Source organism: Monodon monoceros, unplaced genomic scaffold (genome assembly GCF_005190385.1).
Source record: "Monodon monoceros isolate NGI ecotype Baffin Bay Population unplaced genomic scaffold, NGI_Narwhal_1 Super_Scaffold_19, whole genome shotgun sequence".
Taxonomy (NCBI): domain Eukaryota; kingdom Metazoa; phylum Chordata; class Mammalia; order Artiodactyla; family Monodontidae; genus Monodon; species Monodon monoceros.
Genome location: NW_021703775.1, coordinates 30,424,584 through 30,443,159, shown reverse-complemented (window position 1 = coordinate 30,443,159; position 18,576 = coordinate 30,424,584). Strand labels below are relative to the sequence as shown.

Sequence of the window (18,576 nt, the reverse complement as noted above, 5' to 3'; positions counted from 1 at the left end):
GAAAATTATGAGGTATGACTATAAACAAAGGAAACTGATTTTTAACAAACTTACTAAAATTCAATTGAAAGGCCATGTGACAAATCAGTTTCCTGGTTTTATAGGCACATTTCTTTTCTGATGCAAAATTTTGTTTCTCAGCTTGATCTTCAGTCTTATTCACAAAGCATGGCTCTGGTTTACTTTTGGTTCACTCTCAAAGCATAAAACGTTGCCCCCTTTGAAGATATCTTTTTCAAACTGAACATTAGTCATGAAAGCAGCTCTAACAGTTCCAAAGAGGGGCTCACTTCCCAAGGGGATGAGAGACAATGCTCACTCGAATGTAGGATTTCCATTGTGTTTGTTTTTAAAAATCTGTCCAGTTATCCAGAAGCCATACTTTATCTTAGAAAACATCTGGTCCTCGGGGGCTGTGGGCCTCTTAAGGAGATCATTGAAGTGCACCTATGGTGGCAGATGGGGAGGAGGGCAGAGGGAAGGAGAACACAAACTTCCCAAACAAAAGCCTATTGTTTCCTTTCTCACTGGTTAGAGTGTCGCATCTATGGGTGAAAAAGGTACTTAGTGCAATTTGGATGCATTCGTAGGGGTTTGATGTCTTATGATAGAATGTCACTTTGTGCAACTCAGAATGAAGAGATCTAAAGGAGCATCTCGTCTCATGAATCTTCATCAGAATCCCCCAGGAGCTTCATCCAAGTGATAGCAGCCACTGATTGCTGAGCACCCACCCCGTTCTGTTCCTGAACTAGTTCATTTCATCCTCAGGGCAAGTCCAGTGAGGGAGGAGTTATTTGTATCCCCATTTTGCTGACAAGGGAACTGAAACTCAGAGATGAAGTGCCCAAGGTCACCCAGATGGCCAGAGGTAGAAGCAGTTTGGACCCCAGGCAGTCTACTCCAGAGGCTTTTGCCCGCTTCTCTACATTGCTTCCTAAACACAGATCCCCACGGGTCCCTGGGTCCCCTGATTCCGAAGGCCCACATCACTCTGATGTGTGCCTGATTTGGAGGCCCTGATTTTTACTGCTCCCCCTCATAGTATAGACAGGAAACCTCAGCTCAGAGAGATTTAGCTATTTGCCCAAGGCCACAGAGCATGTTAGAGAGTCAAGACTTAAACTCTGGTTCAAGAAAAAAAGCCCTGGACCAGGGAACAAAGAGCCCAGGCTTTAGAAAGTCAGTATATGCAGCTGACTGTGTGATCACAGGGAAGCCACCTCTTCTGGTTCCCCAAATGGTCCTTCTTTCTTAAACTTCACAGGCTTTTCATGTATCTGCCCATGTTTCCCTTTTGCCCCTGCTTTCAGAGGGAGTTTGGGTTTCACCCAGTTGCTTCTGAAGTGGCTCCTGCCAAGACTGTGTTAGCCCATGTTTCTATCTTTCAGATCCAGACAAAAATATAGATGAGTGGAAATTTACTGCACTTTTGCTTGGTCAGATAAAACCCCCAGGAATCTGGGATGGGGTGGGGATAAAAGAGAAGTTGCCACCAAAAGTAACTAACTGGTAAAGATTTTCATTCAGGGGCAAAAGAGCTTCTTCCAAGGGCAAGTTGACACAGTCCAAAGTTAACTGCAGCAGTGCCTGGTAAGACAGTCAAACTTGACTTTGCCCCTGTTCTACCAAGTGTGCAGTTGCTTCCAAATGAAAATTGTAAGCTGCCTGTGGACTCTGGCACACAGTGGTCTTCTTTGAAGCATTTGTTGGAGGAGAGATTTGCTTGTGAACTTCCCTGAAACTGCTGTTATCCCAGCCCTGTTGTCCTGATAGAGGAAGTTGGCACCCCCTCTATTCTGCACCAGATGACTGGACTCTTTTGATGATGCCTTTCCTTGTCCCATACTGCTCCTCTGTCACTACAGTAGGATGGTGGAAGAAAGAGTGGTTAACGTAGAGATGGGCCAGACTCGTGGGGACCCCAGGCAGGCTAATAACCTATACCCCCTTCAAACTGACATTCTTTAAATATTTGCTCAACGTTCATTTAGAGGAAAAGTTGGGTGTTGCTGAGGGAAAGGAAGATTAGGTGTCTCCACAGCAACTTAGTGGCGTCCACTGTTACTCAAGTGTGTGCCTGGGGTCTCCTTCCCACCGCTTCTCTGAGATTCTGCATAGGTCTGTGTTCTTTAAGAACGGTCAGCATTTGCCATAGTTCATGGCCACGATCCTGTGGAAGGCTTTAGCCATTTTAGTAGACTTGCCGCTCAATCCCAATTCCAAAGGTAAACCCTTCCGAACCTAACTGTGCCTAGCTGAAAGGCTTCGTATGTCGGGAGACACATACCTTGTGCATGAATCCTGAATTGTCTTCAGCCAAGTGAAAACAAAACTTTAAAAGATGTATTTCTTCTTAGCAAATTACAGCTGTCTCAAGGGCACCACTTTTCTGACCTCAAGCTCACAAATGTTTTAAAAGTTGATGCTTTGCTTAGAAGATAATTTGTAAGTTTTGTAAATGTCAACAGTCAAGAATTTTTTGGTCTAGATTTATTGAGAGGAGGAAATAGTTTGCAAGAGCCCCAAGCCCCATTATCTTCATTCGGTTTTCTTGCAATACCTAAATCTGTCCCTATTAACTTTGGATAGAGATGATGCCAAATACCACAGCATTATGGGTAGTATGATCCCAATCATGTGAAAAATAATATGCGTAGAAAAAAATTCTGAAACAGCATTAACAGTGTTTATCACTGGAAGCTAGGATTACCAAGGATTTTCATTCTTTTTATTCTTTTTTTTTTTTTTTTTTAAAGAAGATGTTGGGGGTAGGAGTTTATTAATTAATTTATTTATTTTTGCTGTGTTGCGTCTTCGTTTCTGTGCGAGGGCTTTCTCTAGTTGTGGCGAGCGGGAGCCACTCTTCACCGCGGTGCGCGGGCCTCTCACTATCGCGGCCTCTCTTGTTGCGGAGCACAGGCTCCAGACGCGCAGGCTCAGTAGTTGTGGCTCACGGGCCTAGTTGCTCCGCGGCATGTGGGATCCTCCCAGACCAGGGCTCGAACCCGTGTCCCCTGCATTAGCAGGCAGATTCTCAACCACTGCGCCACCAGGGAAGCCCTATTCTTTTTTTAAACTTTATTTATTTTTGGCTGTGTTGGGTCTTTGTTCCTGCATGCGGGCTTTCTCTAATTACGGCGAGCGGGGGCTACTCTTCGTTGCGGTGCTCGGGCTTCTCATTGCGGTAGCTTCTCTTGTTGCAGAGCACGGGCTCTAGGCTCATGGGCTTCAGTAGTTGTGGTGCACGGGCTTAGTTGCTCCACAGCAAGTGGGATCTTCCCGGACCAGGGTTCGAATCCGTGTCCCCTGCATTGGCAGGCAGATTCTTAACTACTGCACCACCAGGGATATACGTCTCTGTATTTCTCAGACTTCTCACACTCACTGTGTATTACTTTTATAATTACTGAAAATAGCAGTAAATATGAGAAGAAAGCAGTTTATATCCTGAGAAGTCAAACTAGCTGTGCTAAAGACCAGTTCTGAAAGCTGGTGGGTCCAGAGCCACAGAGGTCAAGCCTTGTGCGGGACTGGGGAATGTGTAAGCCCCCAAAAGACAATCCAGAGACCAGCAGGGCTGCTGGCTCCCATCCCTGCTCTCCTCTGGAAGTGCACGCATGGTCCCTCACCTTTTACTTCTGGGGCCACGATGTAATCTTGGTCCTCGTGTACAAAATGCTCAAGTTAACCAACTTATCTTTTTCTAAGACTGCACTCAGCTCTTTGTCCTCTATTGGTATTTGTAGGTGAGGTGCTCTGACTCTACAGCCTTCCCACCCACGTCAGCTCGGAGCCTCAACAGCGATCTAAGTCCCACTTCTGGAGTGCCCCCATTTCAGTTGTAAAGCTCCACCCAGCAGAGTGGCTCAGGTGCCACCTACCACTAGGCAAACCTGGACCCATCAAAGCCTGCGTGGAGGAATTTGCTAAGAAACACTCTCTTCCTTACTCCAGCCAGGTGTCTTCCAATGGCCCTCAAGTTGTTACTCCCTCTCCCTCCTCTGCTCATAATCTTTTAACACCTCTGAACTTTTCTGGACATTCTACCAGAATTCTCGGGGGTGGGCTGTGAACCACCCAGTACTATCTACAGAACTCTCTACAATGGGCCAAAGAACGGTGTAAAGCCATGGTAGACATTATACCAGGATTTCTAACCTTGGCACTACCGACATTTTGGACCAGACTATTTTTTGTTGAAGGGGAGAGGGATGCCTTGTGCGTTGTAGGATACTTAGCATCATCCCTGATCTCTACTCACTAGATGCCAGTAGCCCTCCTCCCCGAGTTTGACAACCAAAACTGTCTCAAACATTGCCTTTTATCCCCTGAAGGACAAAACTGCCCCCATTTGAGGATCACTGCATGACATACACGCCCAGAGATCCTATTAGGGTAGATGACTCTCTTCCTGTCACGCCTACATCATGTAGCCCTGACGCAACCCAGTAGATAAGTTCTGCAAGACCTACTCAGTTTGTACACACCTTCACATCTCGTGTTTTACAGGTGCCTCAGGCAATGACCCCAGAAGTACCCCCACTTTAGCAGTAATAGTTGACGTTTGTCGAGCGCTTATTAAGTGTTGAGCATTTAATCATATCATCTCATTAAATGAGCTGAGTATGAAATGAGTATTATTCCATCTTATAGGTGAGAACTCTGGGTTATGGAGAGGGTTACACAGCCAGTAGGCAGCAAGCTGTGATGGGACTCCAGGGCCCAGGCTCTTAATGTGCTCATGGTTCCTACCCTAATCTGCCCCAGAGAACATGGAGGGAAACTAAAAGGCTATCCTGGACACCTACACACACAGGAGCTGGGGAAATAATCATGTATAGCCCAGGGAACTTACCTGGAGCCTGCTGACCAAGCTCATCACCTGATATCATAGCAACTAGCCAGTGAGGGCTTCCAAGGAAACCTTGCAACAACTCCAGGCTAGCGAATGGATAGATAGGTGTGGGTCGTGTCTGAGGAAAACGATGGTGGCCAGCTTGGTTCCGCCATATTAAAGGCACCCCTCTGGCTTCAGCTGGGCCTGAGAGGACGTTACAGCGGACGTGTATGTTCTGAGGATTGTTCCCAACTTGGCCTCACCCACCTGTGCTTCACTACCGGCTCTTCCCATTCTGTGCTGACTCTTGTTTCTCATTGCTCTGACCTCAGAACCACTGTTCAGCTTTTCCAAGTAGAAGCCACCCTCTGCACCTTCAAAATCTCTGCCTTGTCCCCTTACGTAGAGTTTAAGGTCTTCTAGCAAAAGAATCCTTAAGCTTGTGATCTCAGCCATCTATGAAAACCTTCCAGCCTAGGGGCTGACACATAGTACATGCCTAATAAATGTTAGCTTCTTTCTACTCTAAGCCATGGGATCCCACTTAGCTTTGCAGTAAGACCCCCATGTTTGTGAATTTTCATTGCAGGAGTCCCAGTAGAGTAATCGACCACCTCCTTTCTGGCTAGGACCCCAGAAAGCTCAAGCCAACTTGAATTTCATCAACTTGGAGTCCTACTGAGTACCATTTTATTTCAGGTTTCTGCACAGTATTTTAAAAGTCGAACTTTTTAAAAAGCTGGTTACTGTTCAAGTCGGTGAAAAGGTAGAAACATTCATTCTAACTCTAGCTTGTCTGTTCTGTCTTAATTCAGAGACACATTCCCCAACCAGCTGATAATTTGGTGCTGAACAGTTATACTTGGCTCAGGGGTGCCACAAAAATCTCCCTAGACCCAGGGAAGATGTGGAGAAAGGGCAGGGTGAGCTCATTCAGTCCCTAACCTCCACTATTTTGTCACAGTAGGAATGTAAACTCTTCTTTGGAGCTTACATCAGCTTTGGGAGGGTTTCAACAAGCTCCCTTAGATAAGACTAAGGGTTATTTTTCTTGTCCTTTTGGCCAGAAATAAATATTTATATCAAGAAAGGACTGCCAAGACTTGGAAAGGATTTCAGTTATTTAATCAGCCCTGTGAAAGGATCCACTGTGATTGGTGTTTGAATTAGCTAATAAATTTTAATCCTGGTTTTATCCCAAATCCATTAGATAGTTATGAACTGCAGGGAAGAATTCCGGAACTTCTTCACCAGTCTGAAAAGAATTACATTGATCCAAGATCAAAACCTGGGAATGTACACATTTGCATGTATGGTTCTGGAACATGGGTTCATTACAGTAGGTCAGGGTCTCTCTGAAGACAGCGGAACCTTATCACAGAGCTTCTCAACCCTGGTTGCCTCTCGTGGAAGACAAGCCTCCTACTGCTATCCAACCTCACCCGTGGAGAATCTTGATCGTTTGCCTCCGAGACTGCCAGACTCAGCTCCTGGTATACTTCAAGGTGCATCATAAAACTAGCTGTGAGACTATGACAATATAAAATGGCTATAACTAGTTTAAATTACATCTGTAAAAAAAAAAAAAGCTAGCTGGGTTGACCATGGGCAAGTCATTTCAACAAAACCTGGGCTCGATTTCCAGCTCTTTTATTAGTGTGCAACACTAACTCAATTAACCAACTTCTCTGAGCCTCAGTTTCCCAAATTGTAAATTAATAATAATAAAGTCAGATGAGACCATGGGTATATAGTGTTACACAAAACCAGTATAGAATAAATACAGATACATATAGATGTATGTGTAGATATAGATGTATGTGTGTGTACGTGTAGATAGAATATGCCTGTGTGTATGTACATATGTACACACACACATTCACTAAAACATATCATTTTCCCAGGAATTCCTAATGAGATCACACTCCTTCTTGGATGGGGCTCAAACCCAGCCAAAACTCAGACTGGGATTTGAACCCACAATCCCTGACTTAGGAGGTGACTTGAACCCACTGTCTTTTAATTGAAACTGCTCACCTGGTGTCAGGACTTACTGAAGCTGAGGTTCTTTTGTCTCGTCGCAGAAAGAATTCAGCGTGAGGCAAAGTGTGAGTTTATTAGCACTGGGGGCTTGTGAGAGACACAGGTGGGCAGGCAAGGGAGTGCAGCCCTGAGAACAAAGAGGGCTACATTTTTATAATCAAAGAAATAGTGGGGGGCTTCTCTGGTGGCGCAGTGGTTGAGAGTATGCCTGCCGATGCAGGGGACACGGGTTCGTGCCCCGGTCCGGGACGATCCCACATGCCGCGGAGCGGCTGGTCCCGTGAGCCATGGCCGCTGAGCCTGCGCGTCCGGAGCCTGTGCTCCGTAAAGGGAGAGGCCACAACAGTGAGAGGCCCGTGTACCGCAAAAAACCTTCTTCCTTATTTACATCATTAGTACCTCCTTACTCTATATGGTTTAACCAGAACTGTTATGGAGCTATTTAAATCATATGTATATTAGCAAAAGGTGGTGACATATACTGAAATATGGTAATTCATTTCAGGTTTCCGTATAATGTCCCCTTTCACCTAGTTTCTTTCCCCTTTCAGCCTTTCTTGGCCACATGCAAAAATGCTACTCTTCAAAGACCATTAACTGCTTGACTTCGTGTAACAAGATTCAGACTCCATATCTATTGTCTTGCGTTTTAACTTTCAGGGTTTGTGGCTTGAATGTGCCTGGTCTTCTTTCAAGATAGTGTAGATTGTTGCTAGGTTACTGGATTCTTTTCTTGAGTGGTCAGTAGCTTACAACAGTCTCCCAGACTCCCTTAAAATTCCCTTTCTATCTTCAATCCCCTAGTGGGATTTCTAACTAACTATTTAATGATTCTATTCTATCCCTATCACTAATGCCTAAAAAGATGTCTGACAGAACAATGTAATCAAGCAATTAGACATTTTGAAATGTTTAATTTTCAGTTCCTCTGATTTTAAACCACACATTCATTGTCTGTTTCAAAGGCTTGGATACCCGTGTAATAATGTGGAGTAATGTTTACTAAATGTTCATTAAGTGCCCAGTAACATACTTCCATGCACTTTCTCTCACTCCCCACACAACCCCGCACAATGATGGCATCACGTTCACAGCCGAGGAACTCGTCCCCAGTCACACACACTAGTAAGAGGACCTGGGATATGAACCTGCACCTGTTTGACTCTGGAGTCTACCGGGCCCTGTGCCCCTTGTACTCATCCTCAGGGATGCTCAGATCCCAAGCCTGGGTGTCTGGTGTTTCGGTGTAAGGACACTCATTGATCCCCAGATCCTGATTTAAATCAAGCTCTGTTCGATTATCAGACTCTTGTAAGACATATGCTTTGGATTCACCTATGTCGTAGGTATACACTGAATTCGGAACTACCTTTGGCAAAAGGCAAGGAAATTTATATTTATAGATCATCTAAAAATTCCCTGAAGGTCTAGTTTCGAACTCCCGCCCCTCCCTAATTTCCTCCCAGCTCCCAGCGTCCATTTTCCTCGCCCACCCAGTGCTAACGAGCAGTGTAATGGCCACCGGTGGACAGAGGACTGAGGCCCTCCAGAGGATGATGACCCCATAAATGTCACCACACCACTGGCTTTGGCAGAGGTGGCCATGAGGTTGGCATGGCCCCCGAGCCAAACGTGGCCCAGCCGAGGAGGAAGGCTTTGGGCCCTGCTTCCCAAGTGGACGTTCCAGGAAAGAGTCAGATGACGAAAGTTATGGAAACCAAATGGCCCTCCTTTGTTTAGAGAGAAAGAGGGAAAAAAAAGTCACTCATTTTTGTGGTAAAGTGGAACACGCTCCAAACCAAACAATCCCTCTCAGACCCGAAAATGCCAGCTCCCCTGAGCAGGCCCACAGCCTGGGAGGCTGATGAACTGATGGGAGGCCGTGTCGAGCTGGTGCTACGGCCTCGGCCGCGTCTCCTCCGTCCTCCCAGCGAGGGTCTCGTCTGCTTTGCTCCAGAAATAGCTGGTCTCCCAGGCAGGAAAGGAAAATGAAAGGAGGGGGCAAGTGAGAAGCGGTCCACCTGACCTAGGCTAACCGAGCCAACCTTGGGCTCTCCCTCCCTTTCCTGTTGCGATGTAGGGAGGAGAGGAGCTGCTCAGAGAGAGCCCGGGAGGGAGCCTGGGCCCCCGGTGCGTGGCTGCGGCGCGCCCCATTCAGCTCCGCCCGCAGAATGCAGTCAGGAGTCACGAGGCCTCCTGCGGCCACGCCGTGGCCGGCCTGTGACTCCGTGGGCGGGCTCCGTGGGCAGGGATCTGCACTCCCAAGTATTACTAGAGCACTTGCAGCACCAAGAGAAAGTAAATATAGGTTGTCATTAGCCACGCCTGTCCCGAGTTTGGTTTATCCTCTAACACGAGCCTTTCCTGGAACAGGGAGGTGCTTGGTGAGAATACTGGAGAATCCAGTTCTAGTCCTGACTTTGCCTCTGACACGCTGTGCAATCAGGGGTTACTGTGGCCTCTCTGAGCCTCCATTTTGCATCTGGAAAATGAGCCCAGTGAGCCCTGCCTTGCCTTGGTTCGTAAGGTTGTAGTGAGAGGAGATCAAGCGTGCCTCTCATCAAGAGGTGGCAACCAGACTGCCCAGGTGCTGATCCAAGCTCCCCTGTGTAACGCTGGGCAAGTGTCTCCACCTATGTCTGTTAAATGAAGGGAATGACATCCTTCCCTGATAGCACTGCTGGAAGGTTACACTAGACTACGTGATGTGTATGATGTACTTAGAGAGCACCGACACACGTGCCCCAGCTAGTCTCACTGTCGTTATTGCCATCGTAGATGGGAAAACATCTTGAAGATAATAATGCTCGGTTCAGGCACTGTGTGATCCGCCACTGTCCTCATAAGCTTCATAATTGTACTCAACATACACTCACTATTCTGGCAACATTCCATAATCTGCCAGTGCTCGTTCTAAATATGAGGGGAACCTCCAGTAGCTTCCTGTTACATTTAGGAAAAGTCCCCAAAGCCCCACCATGACCCGCAAGGCCTTGGTCATCTGGTCCTGCTGCCTTTTCTAGCCTCATTTTGAGCCACTGTCTCACTGAAATTCAACAGCCTTGTCAGCCTTCTGTTAGCTCCTGGAAGACCTGGGCTCCTTCCTGCTCCAGGATCTATGCAGCTCCAGTGCTCTCCCACCCCATCTCCTCTCCACCCAGCCTTAGGTCTCAGCTCACAGAGCCTTTCCTCAGGGAAATATTTCCTGACTTCCCATATGAGAGCAAGCCCCCTGCTTTTCCTTCTTTGTGCTCATCATAATTTAATTAAATAGTAATTTGTGTAATAACAGCATCTTTTTCTGCTTTCTTGTGCTTTCCTCATGAACTCTCTTCCTCAAGAACTCCTATTCACCCATCAAAACCCAACGTTCATGTTATTTCCTATGCGGAGCCCTCCCTTATTTTCTCTATTCACCTCACTCAAACAGGGTTACTCATTCTTTTTTTTTTTTTTTTTTTGTGGTACGCGGGCCTCTCACTGTTGTGACCTCTCCCGTTGCGGAGCACAGGCTCCGGATGCGCAGGCTCAGCGGCCGTGGCTCATGGGCCCAGCCGCTCCGCGACATGTGGGATCTTCCCGGACAGGGGCACGAACCTGTGTCCCCTGCATCAGCAGGCAGACTCTCAACCACTGTGCCACCAGGGAAGCCCAGGGGTACTCATTCTTATTAGAATTCTAAATGAAGTTTTGATGTAGTAGATGGCATTTGCCTGGAGGGCCTAAGAGTGCCTGCATTTTGTTCGGCTAATTATCCCTTCTCCTTAGGCTACACACCCAAGGAATAACAAGAAACAAATGCCACTTATTATTAGCTAAGTTCAATGTCTGATGTCCCCAGGGCATAGGCCTGCCCACATTCCCTAAATCCAATAGATAACTAAAACAGTGGCCATTAAACAAAAAAAAAACTGCAGTGCTTCTTTTGTTGTGTTCACTTCCAGGCCTAGCACAATGCCTGGCACATGGTAGACATTCAAGAGAATATGTTTTTTAATAAAAATGAATATGTTTAAATAAGCAACAAGGATATGTTGTACAGCACAGGAAAATATAGCCATTATTTTGTAATAACTTTAGATGGAGTATAATATATAAAAATATTAAATCACTATGTTACACACCTGAAATTAATACAGTATGGTAAATCCACTCTCCTTCAATTAAAAAAAAAGTCTTGTACTAAAGACTAAGATTAAGAAAATGGGGCTTCCCTGGTGGCGCAGTGGTTGAGAGTACGCCTGCCGATGCAGGGGACACGGGTTCGTGCCCCGGTCCGGGAGGATCCCACGTGCCGCGGAGCGGCTGGGCCCAGAGCCATGGCCGCTGAGCCTGCGCGTCCGGAGCCTGTGCTCCGCAACGGGAGAGGCCACAGCAGTGAGAGGCCCGCGTACCTCAAGGAGAGAGAAAAAAAAAAAATGTAATATGGGCTTTCCTGGTGGCGCAGTGGTTGAAAGTCCGCCTGCCGATGCAGGGGACACGGGTTCGTGCCCCGGTCCGGGAGGATCCCACGTGCCGCGGAGCGGCTGGGCCCGTGAGCCATGGCCGCTGGGCCTGCGCGTCCGGAGCCTGTGCTCCGCAACGGGAGAGGCCCCAACAGTGAGAGGCCCGCGTACCAAAGTAATATTTTTACTTCTTCAAAAAAAACTGAATGTGTTTAATAACTATCTCCCCTGCAGTGTCATGAAAAGCAGAGACTGTTTCTCTTCTCAAAGCCTGTGTCTCTAGCTCATAGTAGGCCTTGAATAAATATTTGTTGAGTGAATGAGTGAATGACCTGAAATAACCTCCCTAACTTTTCACCACTTGAAGTTCTCCCGAGACATCAGGGGAGACTGTAATTGGCCGTCCTCTTCATCCTCCTTCCATGGAGACACAGTGCTTAGAACTCAGATGTGTCCTCCAACTCCCATCCCATGTGGCTCTGGTCCTTAAATCCAGGCATGGAGGGTATGAGGCTTCCTAATCTCCACTCAGGCAAGTGTTTAGTGGCCCACATTCAAATATCATTAGAGACATCAGTTTCATATCAAGTGCCAACAACAGCATGGCAACCTTCCATTACATATGGAAAGGCTTCCTTTCTGTCTTCTAGGTATTTGTATTCACAGCTTGATTAAAGGAACACATATTATTCATCTTCATATCACCTACAGGTCCTACCACGATCTTTTGAACAGAGCATGCACCCAATAAATGTTGAGTCATGAAGGAATGACTACCATATGCTGAGTATAGTAACTTCTCAGCCCTGCTTCTGGCCCCAGAATCTGGGACACAGTGAAGTTTTGAAGGAGTTCAAGATTAAAACTGCTTAAGCTTTTCCCCGGACATCCACTAGGATAAGAAAAAGAACTCCCCCACCTCCAGATTCCCCCCACTCTAATCCATCTTTCACAGCTACATTTGCTAAGACTTCCAAAATCGTCACTTCAAGTTTTTCTCCAAAAACCTCCAAAGTTCTTTTCATAGCCAATAATAGGCCTAGGTCCAAATCCCTCAGTCTTAACTCGAAGAACTTGGAGCACACATTTTCCTATACTGATCTTTTCGAATCCTCCTTACGTCCTACCCCGGGGCAACCCTTTTGTTTGCTCTGTCTTTGCTGATGCCATTCCTCCCACCAAGAATGCCTCTTCCCCATCTCTCCACTGAAGCGCAGTTCATGTTTTGTATTCCCTGTGACCTCATCGTGTCACCCACCTAAAGGAAGCTGCTCTGTCTTCTGAAGCCAAACCATATTTTGGCTTAGCTACTTGTATCTGTCAGCAAACTTTTTTTAATTGAGATATAATTGACGTATAACATTATATTAGTCTCAGGTGTACAACGTAATGATTCAATATTTGTATATATTGCGAAATGATCACCACAATAAATCTAGTTAACACCCATCACCACACATAGTTATAATTTTTTTCATAGGAAAAGAACTTTTAAGATTCACTCTTAGAAACTTCCAAATGTAATGCTGCACATTACATCCCCATGACTTATTTATTTTATACCTGGAAGTTTGTACCTTTTGACCATCTCACCCATTTCACGCACCCCACCCCCGGCCCCTGCCACTGGCAACTACCAATCTGTTCTCTGTATCTATGAGTTGTGTTTTTTTTCTTTTTTAGATTCCACATATAAGTGAGATTATACGGTATTTGTCTTTGACTGTCTGACTTGTTTTACTTAGCATAATGCCATCAAGGTCTACCCAAGTTGTCACAAATGGCAAGATTTCCACTTTTTGTGGCTAAATAGTATTCCATTCTACATATATATGCCCTATTTTCTTTACCCATTCATCTGTAGATGGACACTTAGGTTGCTTCTGGGTCTTGGCTATTGTAAACAATGCTGAGTCAGCAAACTTTTCCCATGACTATGGCTTCTCTCTCAAACTAGACTTAGACCTGAAACTCCCCAAGTATCAGTCTAATACCTTCTCATTTCCCCTCAAGGATGCCTGGTCTATGGTAAGAACTCACCCTCTATTTGCTCACTGCTTGACTCCACTGGACATACAGGATCAGAGACGAGTGGTATTCAGGCAGAAGACCTTGAGTTCACTCTAGTGGATTTTACAGCTTAAGATGAGTTTATATTTCAAAACATTACTGCTTTTCCAGTTTCTCCCAGGACTTGGTTGATGGTCTGTAGGAAGCACTGAATATGAAATTATAAACTTGCCTCACTCCTCTTAATCCAGTGACTTCCTTTTTACAGATGAGAAGCCCTTCACTGTGGAAGATACTTATTTGCTGTGTCCAGCGCCTATCTTAAAGGAAGTTGGCATGTAAGTTTCCACCAGCAGCTAAACCCCACAGCCAGGGAGGAGAAAGGAGGTAGAGGGGGGACAAAAGGAGGAGAAAGAGTCCCTCTTCTTTGTCATTATAGAGCCTTTCTCTAGACTCCTCCACATAATGATAATGGTGCCGATGCTTTGCAGTGAGCCAGACACCAGGGTAAACATTTCACAAAGGGTACCTCCCTTTATCCTCCCAAGAGCCCCATGAACCAGACACACACCATCCCAGTTATACAGATGTGAAATCTATAGCTGAGAGAATTTAAGTAGCTTTCCCGAAGGTCACACAGCAATAAGTGGAAGAGTATGGGTTCAAAACAAGGTCTGTCTGGCTTAATCACAGCTACATTTCTAGAAAGCTCTCATGCTTCCCAAAGCACTCTCATATCATAACCTCACCCTGTCATCATAATTGCCCTTCTAGATGATTATATCCTTTCTTAGAGATAAAGAAACTCAGAAAGGAAGCTCAAAAAGGATAAGTGGGTCCACGACTGGTTCAAGACCCCACGTTCAGACCCCTCTGAGGCCATGTTCAGTGTTCCTTCCTCAGTGTCTCTCCAGAGCACCATGTATTCAGCCAGGCGGCCCGAGGTTCCCTGAACTAATTTATGGAGAAAATCTTGCGATGGTGCAGTTATAGTAAATGCTGATGAGATGAGATCAAAATATTCAAGAGGAGGGAGAGAATTAGCACCCTGAGCAAGAAAAGAAATATGCGGGGAAACAGAGAGGCGATGTTTGTGAAAGAGCACAAACTAGCCTCTCTGTAAACACATCTATAATAGACTGAAGATAGAATGGAGGCTATAAGGAAAAATGTGAAACTTGATCATCTGAATTCTGCTTTCAGTCATTTGTTCAAATTACAAAGCTTCCAACTCTGGTTGCCTAACGTCAACCTGTGATACCACTGATTCCACAAACTAGCCCCGTGTCCATGCTGCAGAATGCAAGCTTGTGCTTCAGTGAGCATCTTATAGATGGGAGGAAATAGAAGGCAAATTAGTTCATTTACTGCTGTACCTCTGTGAGTTGGCCGGGTAGCAACAAAACCACGGCCATCAGAATCTGATCACTGAGAGTCCAGATAACAATAGAGTTTCTAGCTTGACCAGTTTATCCCCCACTGATTTGAACCATTTGTTAAGAATACTTCTTCGTACTACAATGGGACAAGTAAATTAAATGGGAGCAGGCTCTGCCCATTCAATGCAATTCTCCACAATGTAAGAAGGGCTGGATACGCTGCCTTGATACACCAGCCGGGTGTATCCTGACATCTCTCTAGAATGTTAGAGGTGGATGGGCCCTGGAGACCATCCTCCACATTTTACAAATGAGACAGCTCAGGCCCCCAGAGGAAGAGACTACAGTCCCAAGGGTAGTTCAGAGCAGAGCCCTCGGGGGACCTGTGTGTCCTGCTCTCAGCCCCTTGCTCCTTGCCCACATGCTGAGTATCCTTGGTTCCCATGTCATTGCAGGAAAGCCGCGCTTCAGGTCAGCATGAACGACGGCCTCTCCTTCATCTCCAGTTCTGTCATCATCACCACCACACACTGTGTAAGTCATCACCTTTCCATTTACTGAGAACTTCATTGGCATTACCGTCTCCCTGGCAAGTTTCTTTTACCAGTTCTGCCTTCTGTTCATTGAGCTTTGACCCTGGCACTGCTAGGCCAGCCGTGGGCTACATCGGGGGCTGTACACGTATCACGAGTGTATCAAGAATGCCTGTACTTCCCCGGGTTCCCCATTTCTGTTACTGAGGGTGAGACCTGGACGCACTTTCACAACCAGATGGCAAGCTGGGACCAGGGTCTGTGCAGTATTGAGTGGGGATGCCTGGATGGACTGGGTCTGGGCGAAAATTCATAGAAAAAAATTGGACGGTATATATAGGAAACACATCTTAGGGAGTTTTTCCTCTAAAAGGAAGCAAGAAAATGGGGCAATAACTGAAGGAGGAAGTGGAGTATAAAGAGAGGCTTTTATTCAGAATGGAAGAAATTGTAGCTTGTTGATATGATTGTGGAAATAATCCAGGAGAAAATGGAAAATTCATGAAATAGGAAAGAAGCAGGGAGGGGCCCTATGACATAGGGGTTGTGAGGCAGAGTGTGGACTGCATCCTTTACCAGCTCCTCAGATGCCCCGTCTCTGGATCCTTCGTGGCAGGTAGCATTCATCTCTGACTACACATAAGATCACCTGGAGAGCTTTTAAAAAATATGGATGCCCTGACCTCATGCCAGACCAATTGAAACAAAGTCTCTGGAGTGGGCCCCAGCTTTGGTGGATTCAGGGCCCCCTTAGGAGGGTCTTTTGTGCAGCTATGGCTGAGAACCCTTCAACCCGTGTAGTTGCTCCCACGGTCAGTGTCTTGGAGCCCAGCCCATCAGAGGGCAGTCGGGACTTGGTTAGCTCATATACAGGTCTCAACCCCTAATATGAACATTTCTGAAAGAATCTTTGTCTGAATATTCAGTTTCTATATCCAAATGCACTTTTCCCATGAGCTCACTCTAGAGACAAATGTGTTTTGGCCTGATGGTCAGCTTAGGCAGATACCATGGTCACTTCCTGGCTGGCCTTTGGAGGGCATGTCATTAGAACCCCTCGGTGACTGGGGTTTGTGTCCTTAACACCATCCAGGTGGACGAGAGAGAGCAGACAGGCACTGGAGCCAGACAAGGGAAAAATGAGTTGTCTCACAGATGAGCAGGAGACCAGGCCTCACAATGGACAGCACACCCTCCCAGCTCCCCTGCCTTCCCCTACACACACACACACACACATACACACACACACTTTCCATCCTATGTTAGGAACCAACCAGTCTTCTTGAAAGCAGGGTAAGCCAGTGCAATGGGTACAGACAATGGAAAAGTTTTACTGGACAAAAGTAAGAGACTAGTGTTGTCACAGGGACATGTCACCACTGAGAAATGTCTGTGTCTCAGGCATGCCTCAGTGGAATGTCAAATCTGGACACCAAATATGAAAACTGGATTCAAGAGCAGTGAAATTTCTCCAAGCGTACCCTGCCTGATTCTTTTAGAAATTGACCCTTTTGGAAACTGCCAACCTGCAGGAAATGATTAAAATACCCCAAATCTAATAACTCCATTCCAGATTCCTCCCTGCTTTTGAATGATCCAACAGTTTGGGCCTGTATTTCTCATTATGTCTGACCAGACCAGAGAAACAGCTATGCCCCGAGGCCACGAGGGCAGGGAGGTGGGAAGGGGAAATATCTTGGGGCCAAGCGTGTGGTGTGGCAGAAGCAGGACTACAAATTTAAGTTCTGGACCTCTAAACCAAGAAGAAAGGGTGTCCCCACTAATGTACCCCAAAAGGAAAAGAACTCCTGGTAAAGTCCCTCTTATGTCTTCCCAGCTCACTGCACTTACGCCTCCCATCTCCTTCATCTGAGTGCAAGTCACTAGGTTTTCTGTTCGACTGACCCTTGACTGGTACCACCTCATAACGTCTTCTGCATTATTGCCCTGTCGCTTGAGAATGCTGCGTGTCTACAACAAAATTATAAGCACCCTAAGATTTTAGAGCCAGGTCCATTCACTCATTTATTCAACAAGTATTCACTGATTATGGACAATGTGCCAGATAGGCACTGCCCTGGGTGCTCGGGATACATCAGGACACAACAAGACAAGAATCTCTTATCTCGCAGGGATGCGGGGAGAGAAGGCAGACAGTGAACAATGGACATAACAAATGAATCGCACACTATGTTAAGAAATAATATAGGCTATAGAAAAAATAGAGCAGAGTAAGAGGTACTGCTTGAGTGAGTGAGTTCAAATTTTAAATAGAGATACGTTGAGAAGGTGGCATCTGAATAGAGACTTTGAAGTTAACTGTGAGGCACCTGGGGAAAGAACACGCCAAACACTGAGCCCCAGTGCTCAGAGCACACAAACCAGTGTCGCCTGGTGTGTACAAGGAAGAAAGTGGTCGGTCACTGGAAGAGAGTGAGTGAGGCGAACATTAGGCGGTGAGGTTATGGGGATGGAGAGTGGAGGGTCTTGTTAGAACTTCAGCTTTTGCAGAGGCACAACGCAATCTGACTTACACTTGAAAGATCACTCGGCTGCTGGAACAGCCCGTGGGAAGACAGGGGTGGAAGAACCATGACTAGTTAGCAGGGTTATGGCAATATTTCAGGCAAAAGTGATGATGGTGGCTTGACTCAGAAGGGAGCAGTGGCAATGAGAGAGGAGGTCAGACTCAGATGTGTCTTAAAGGCAAAGCTAACTTATTTCCCAAAGCATTAGACATAGGGCTTGAGAGGAGAGGAATCAAGAATGGCCCCAAGGTGCAGCCACTATGGAAAACAGTATGGAGATTCCGTAAAGAACTAAAAATAGAGTCGCCATATGATCCAGCAATCCCACTCCCGGGTATATACCTGGAGAAAACCATACTTCGAAAAGATACATGCAGCCCAATGTTCATAGCAGCACTATTTACAATAGTCAAGGCATGGAAGCAACCTAAGTTGCATTCATCAAGAGATGAATGGATAAAGAAGATGTGAGATATGTATATATATGTATGTATACACAATGGAATATTACTCAGCTGTAAAAAGAATGAAGTAATACCATTTGCAGCCACATGGATGGACCTAGAGATTATCATACTAAGTGAAGGAAGTCAGAAAGAAAAAGACAAATACCATATGATATCACTTATATGTGGAATCTAAAATCTGGTACAAATGAATTTACTTACAAAACAGAAACAGACTCACAGACATAGAAAACAAATTTATGGTTACCAAAGGGGAAAGGGCGTGGGAGGGGTAAATTAGGAGTTTGGGATTAGCAGATACAAACTACTGTACATAAAATAGATAAATAAC

The 18,576-nt window shown here is 45.9% G+C and overlaps 1 protein-coding gene across 1 annotated transcript in view; it reads left to right on the top strand.

Moving 5' to 3' along the window:
- The window catches only part of ANTXR1 (ANTXR cell adhesion molecule 1), a 238,597-nt gene that overhangs the window by 101,446 nt on the left and 118,575 nt on the right, over positions 1-18,576 (top strand). The window contains 2 exon segments of the mRNA XM_029231442.1: positions 13,607-13,676; positions 15,173-15,251. Of these exon segments, the coding sequence (XP_029087275.1) occupies positions 13,607-13,676; positions 15,173-15,251 (149 nt within the window).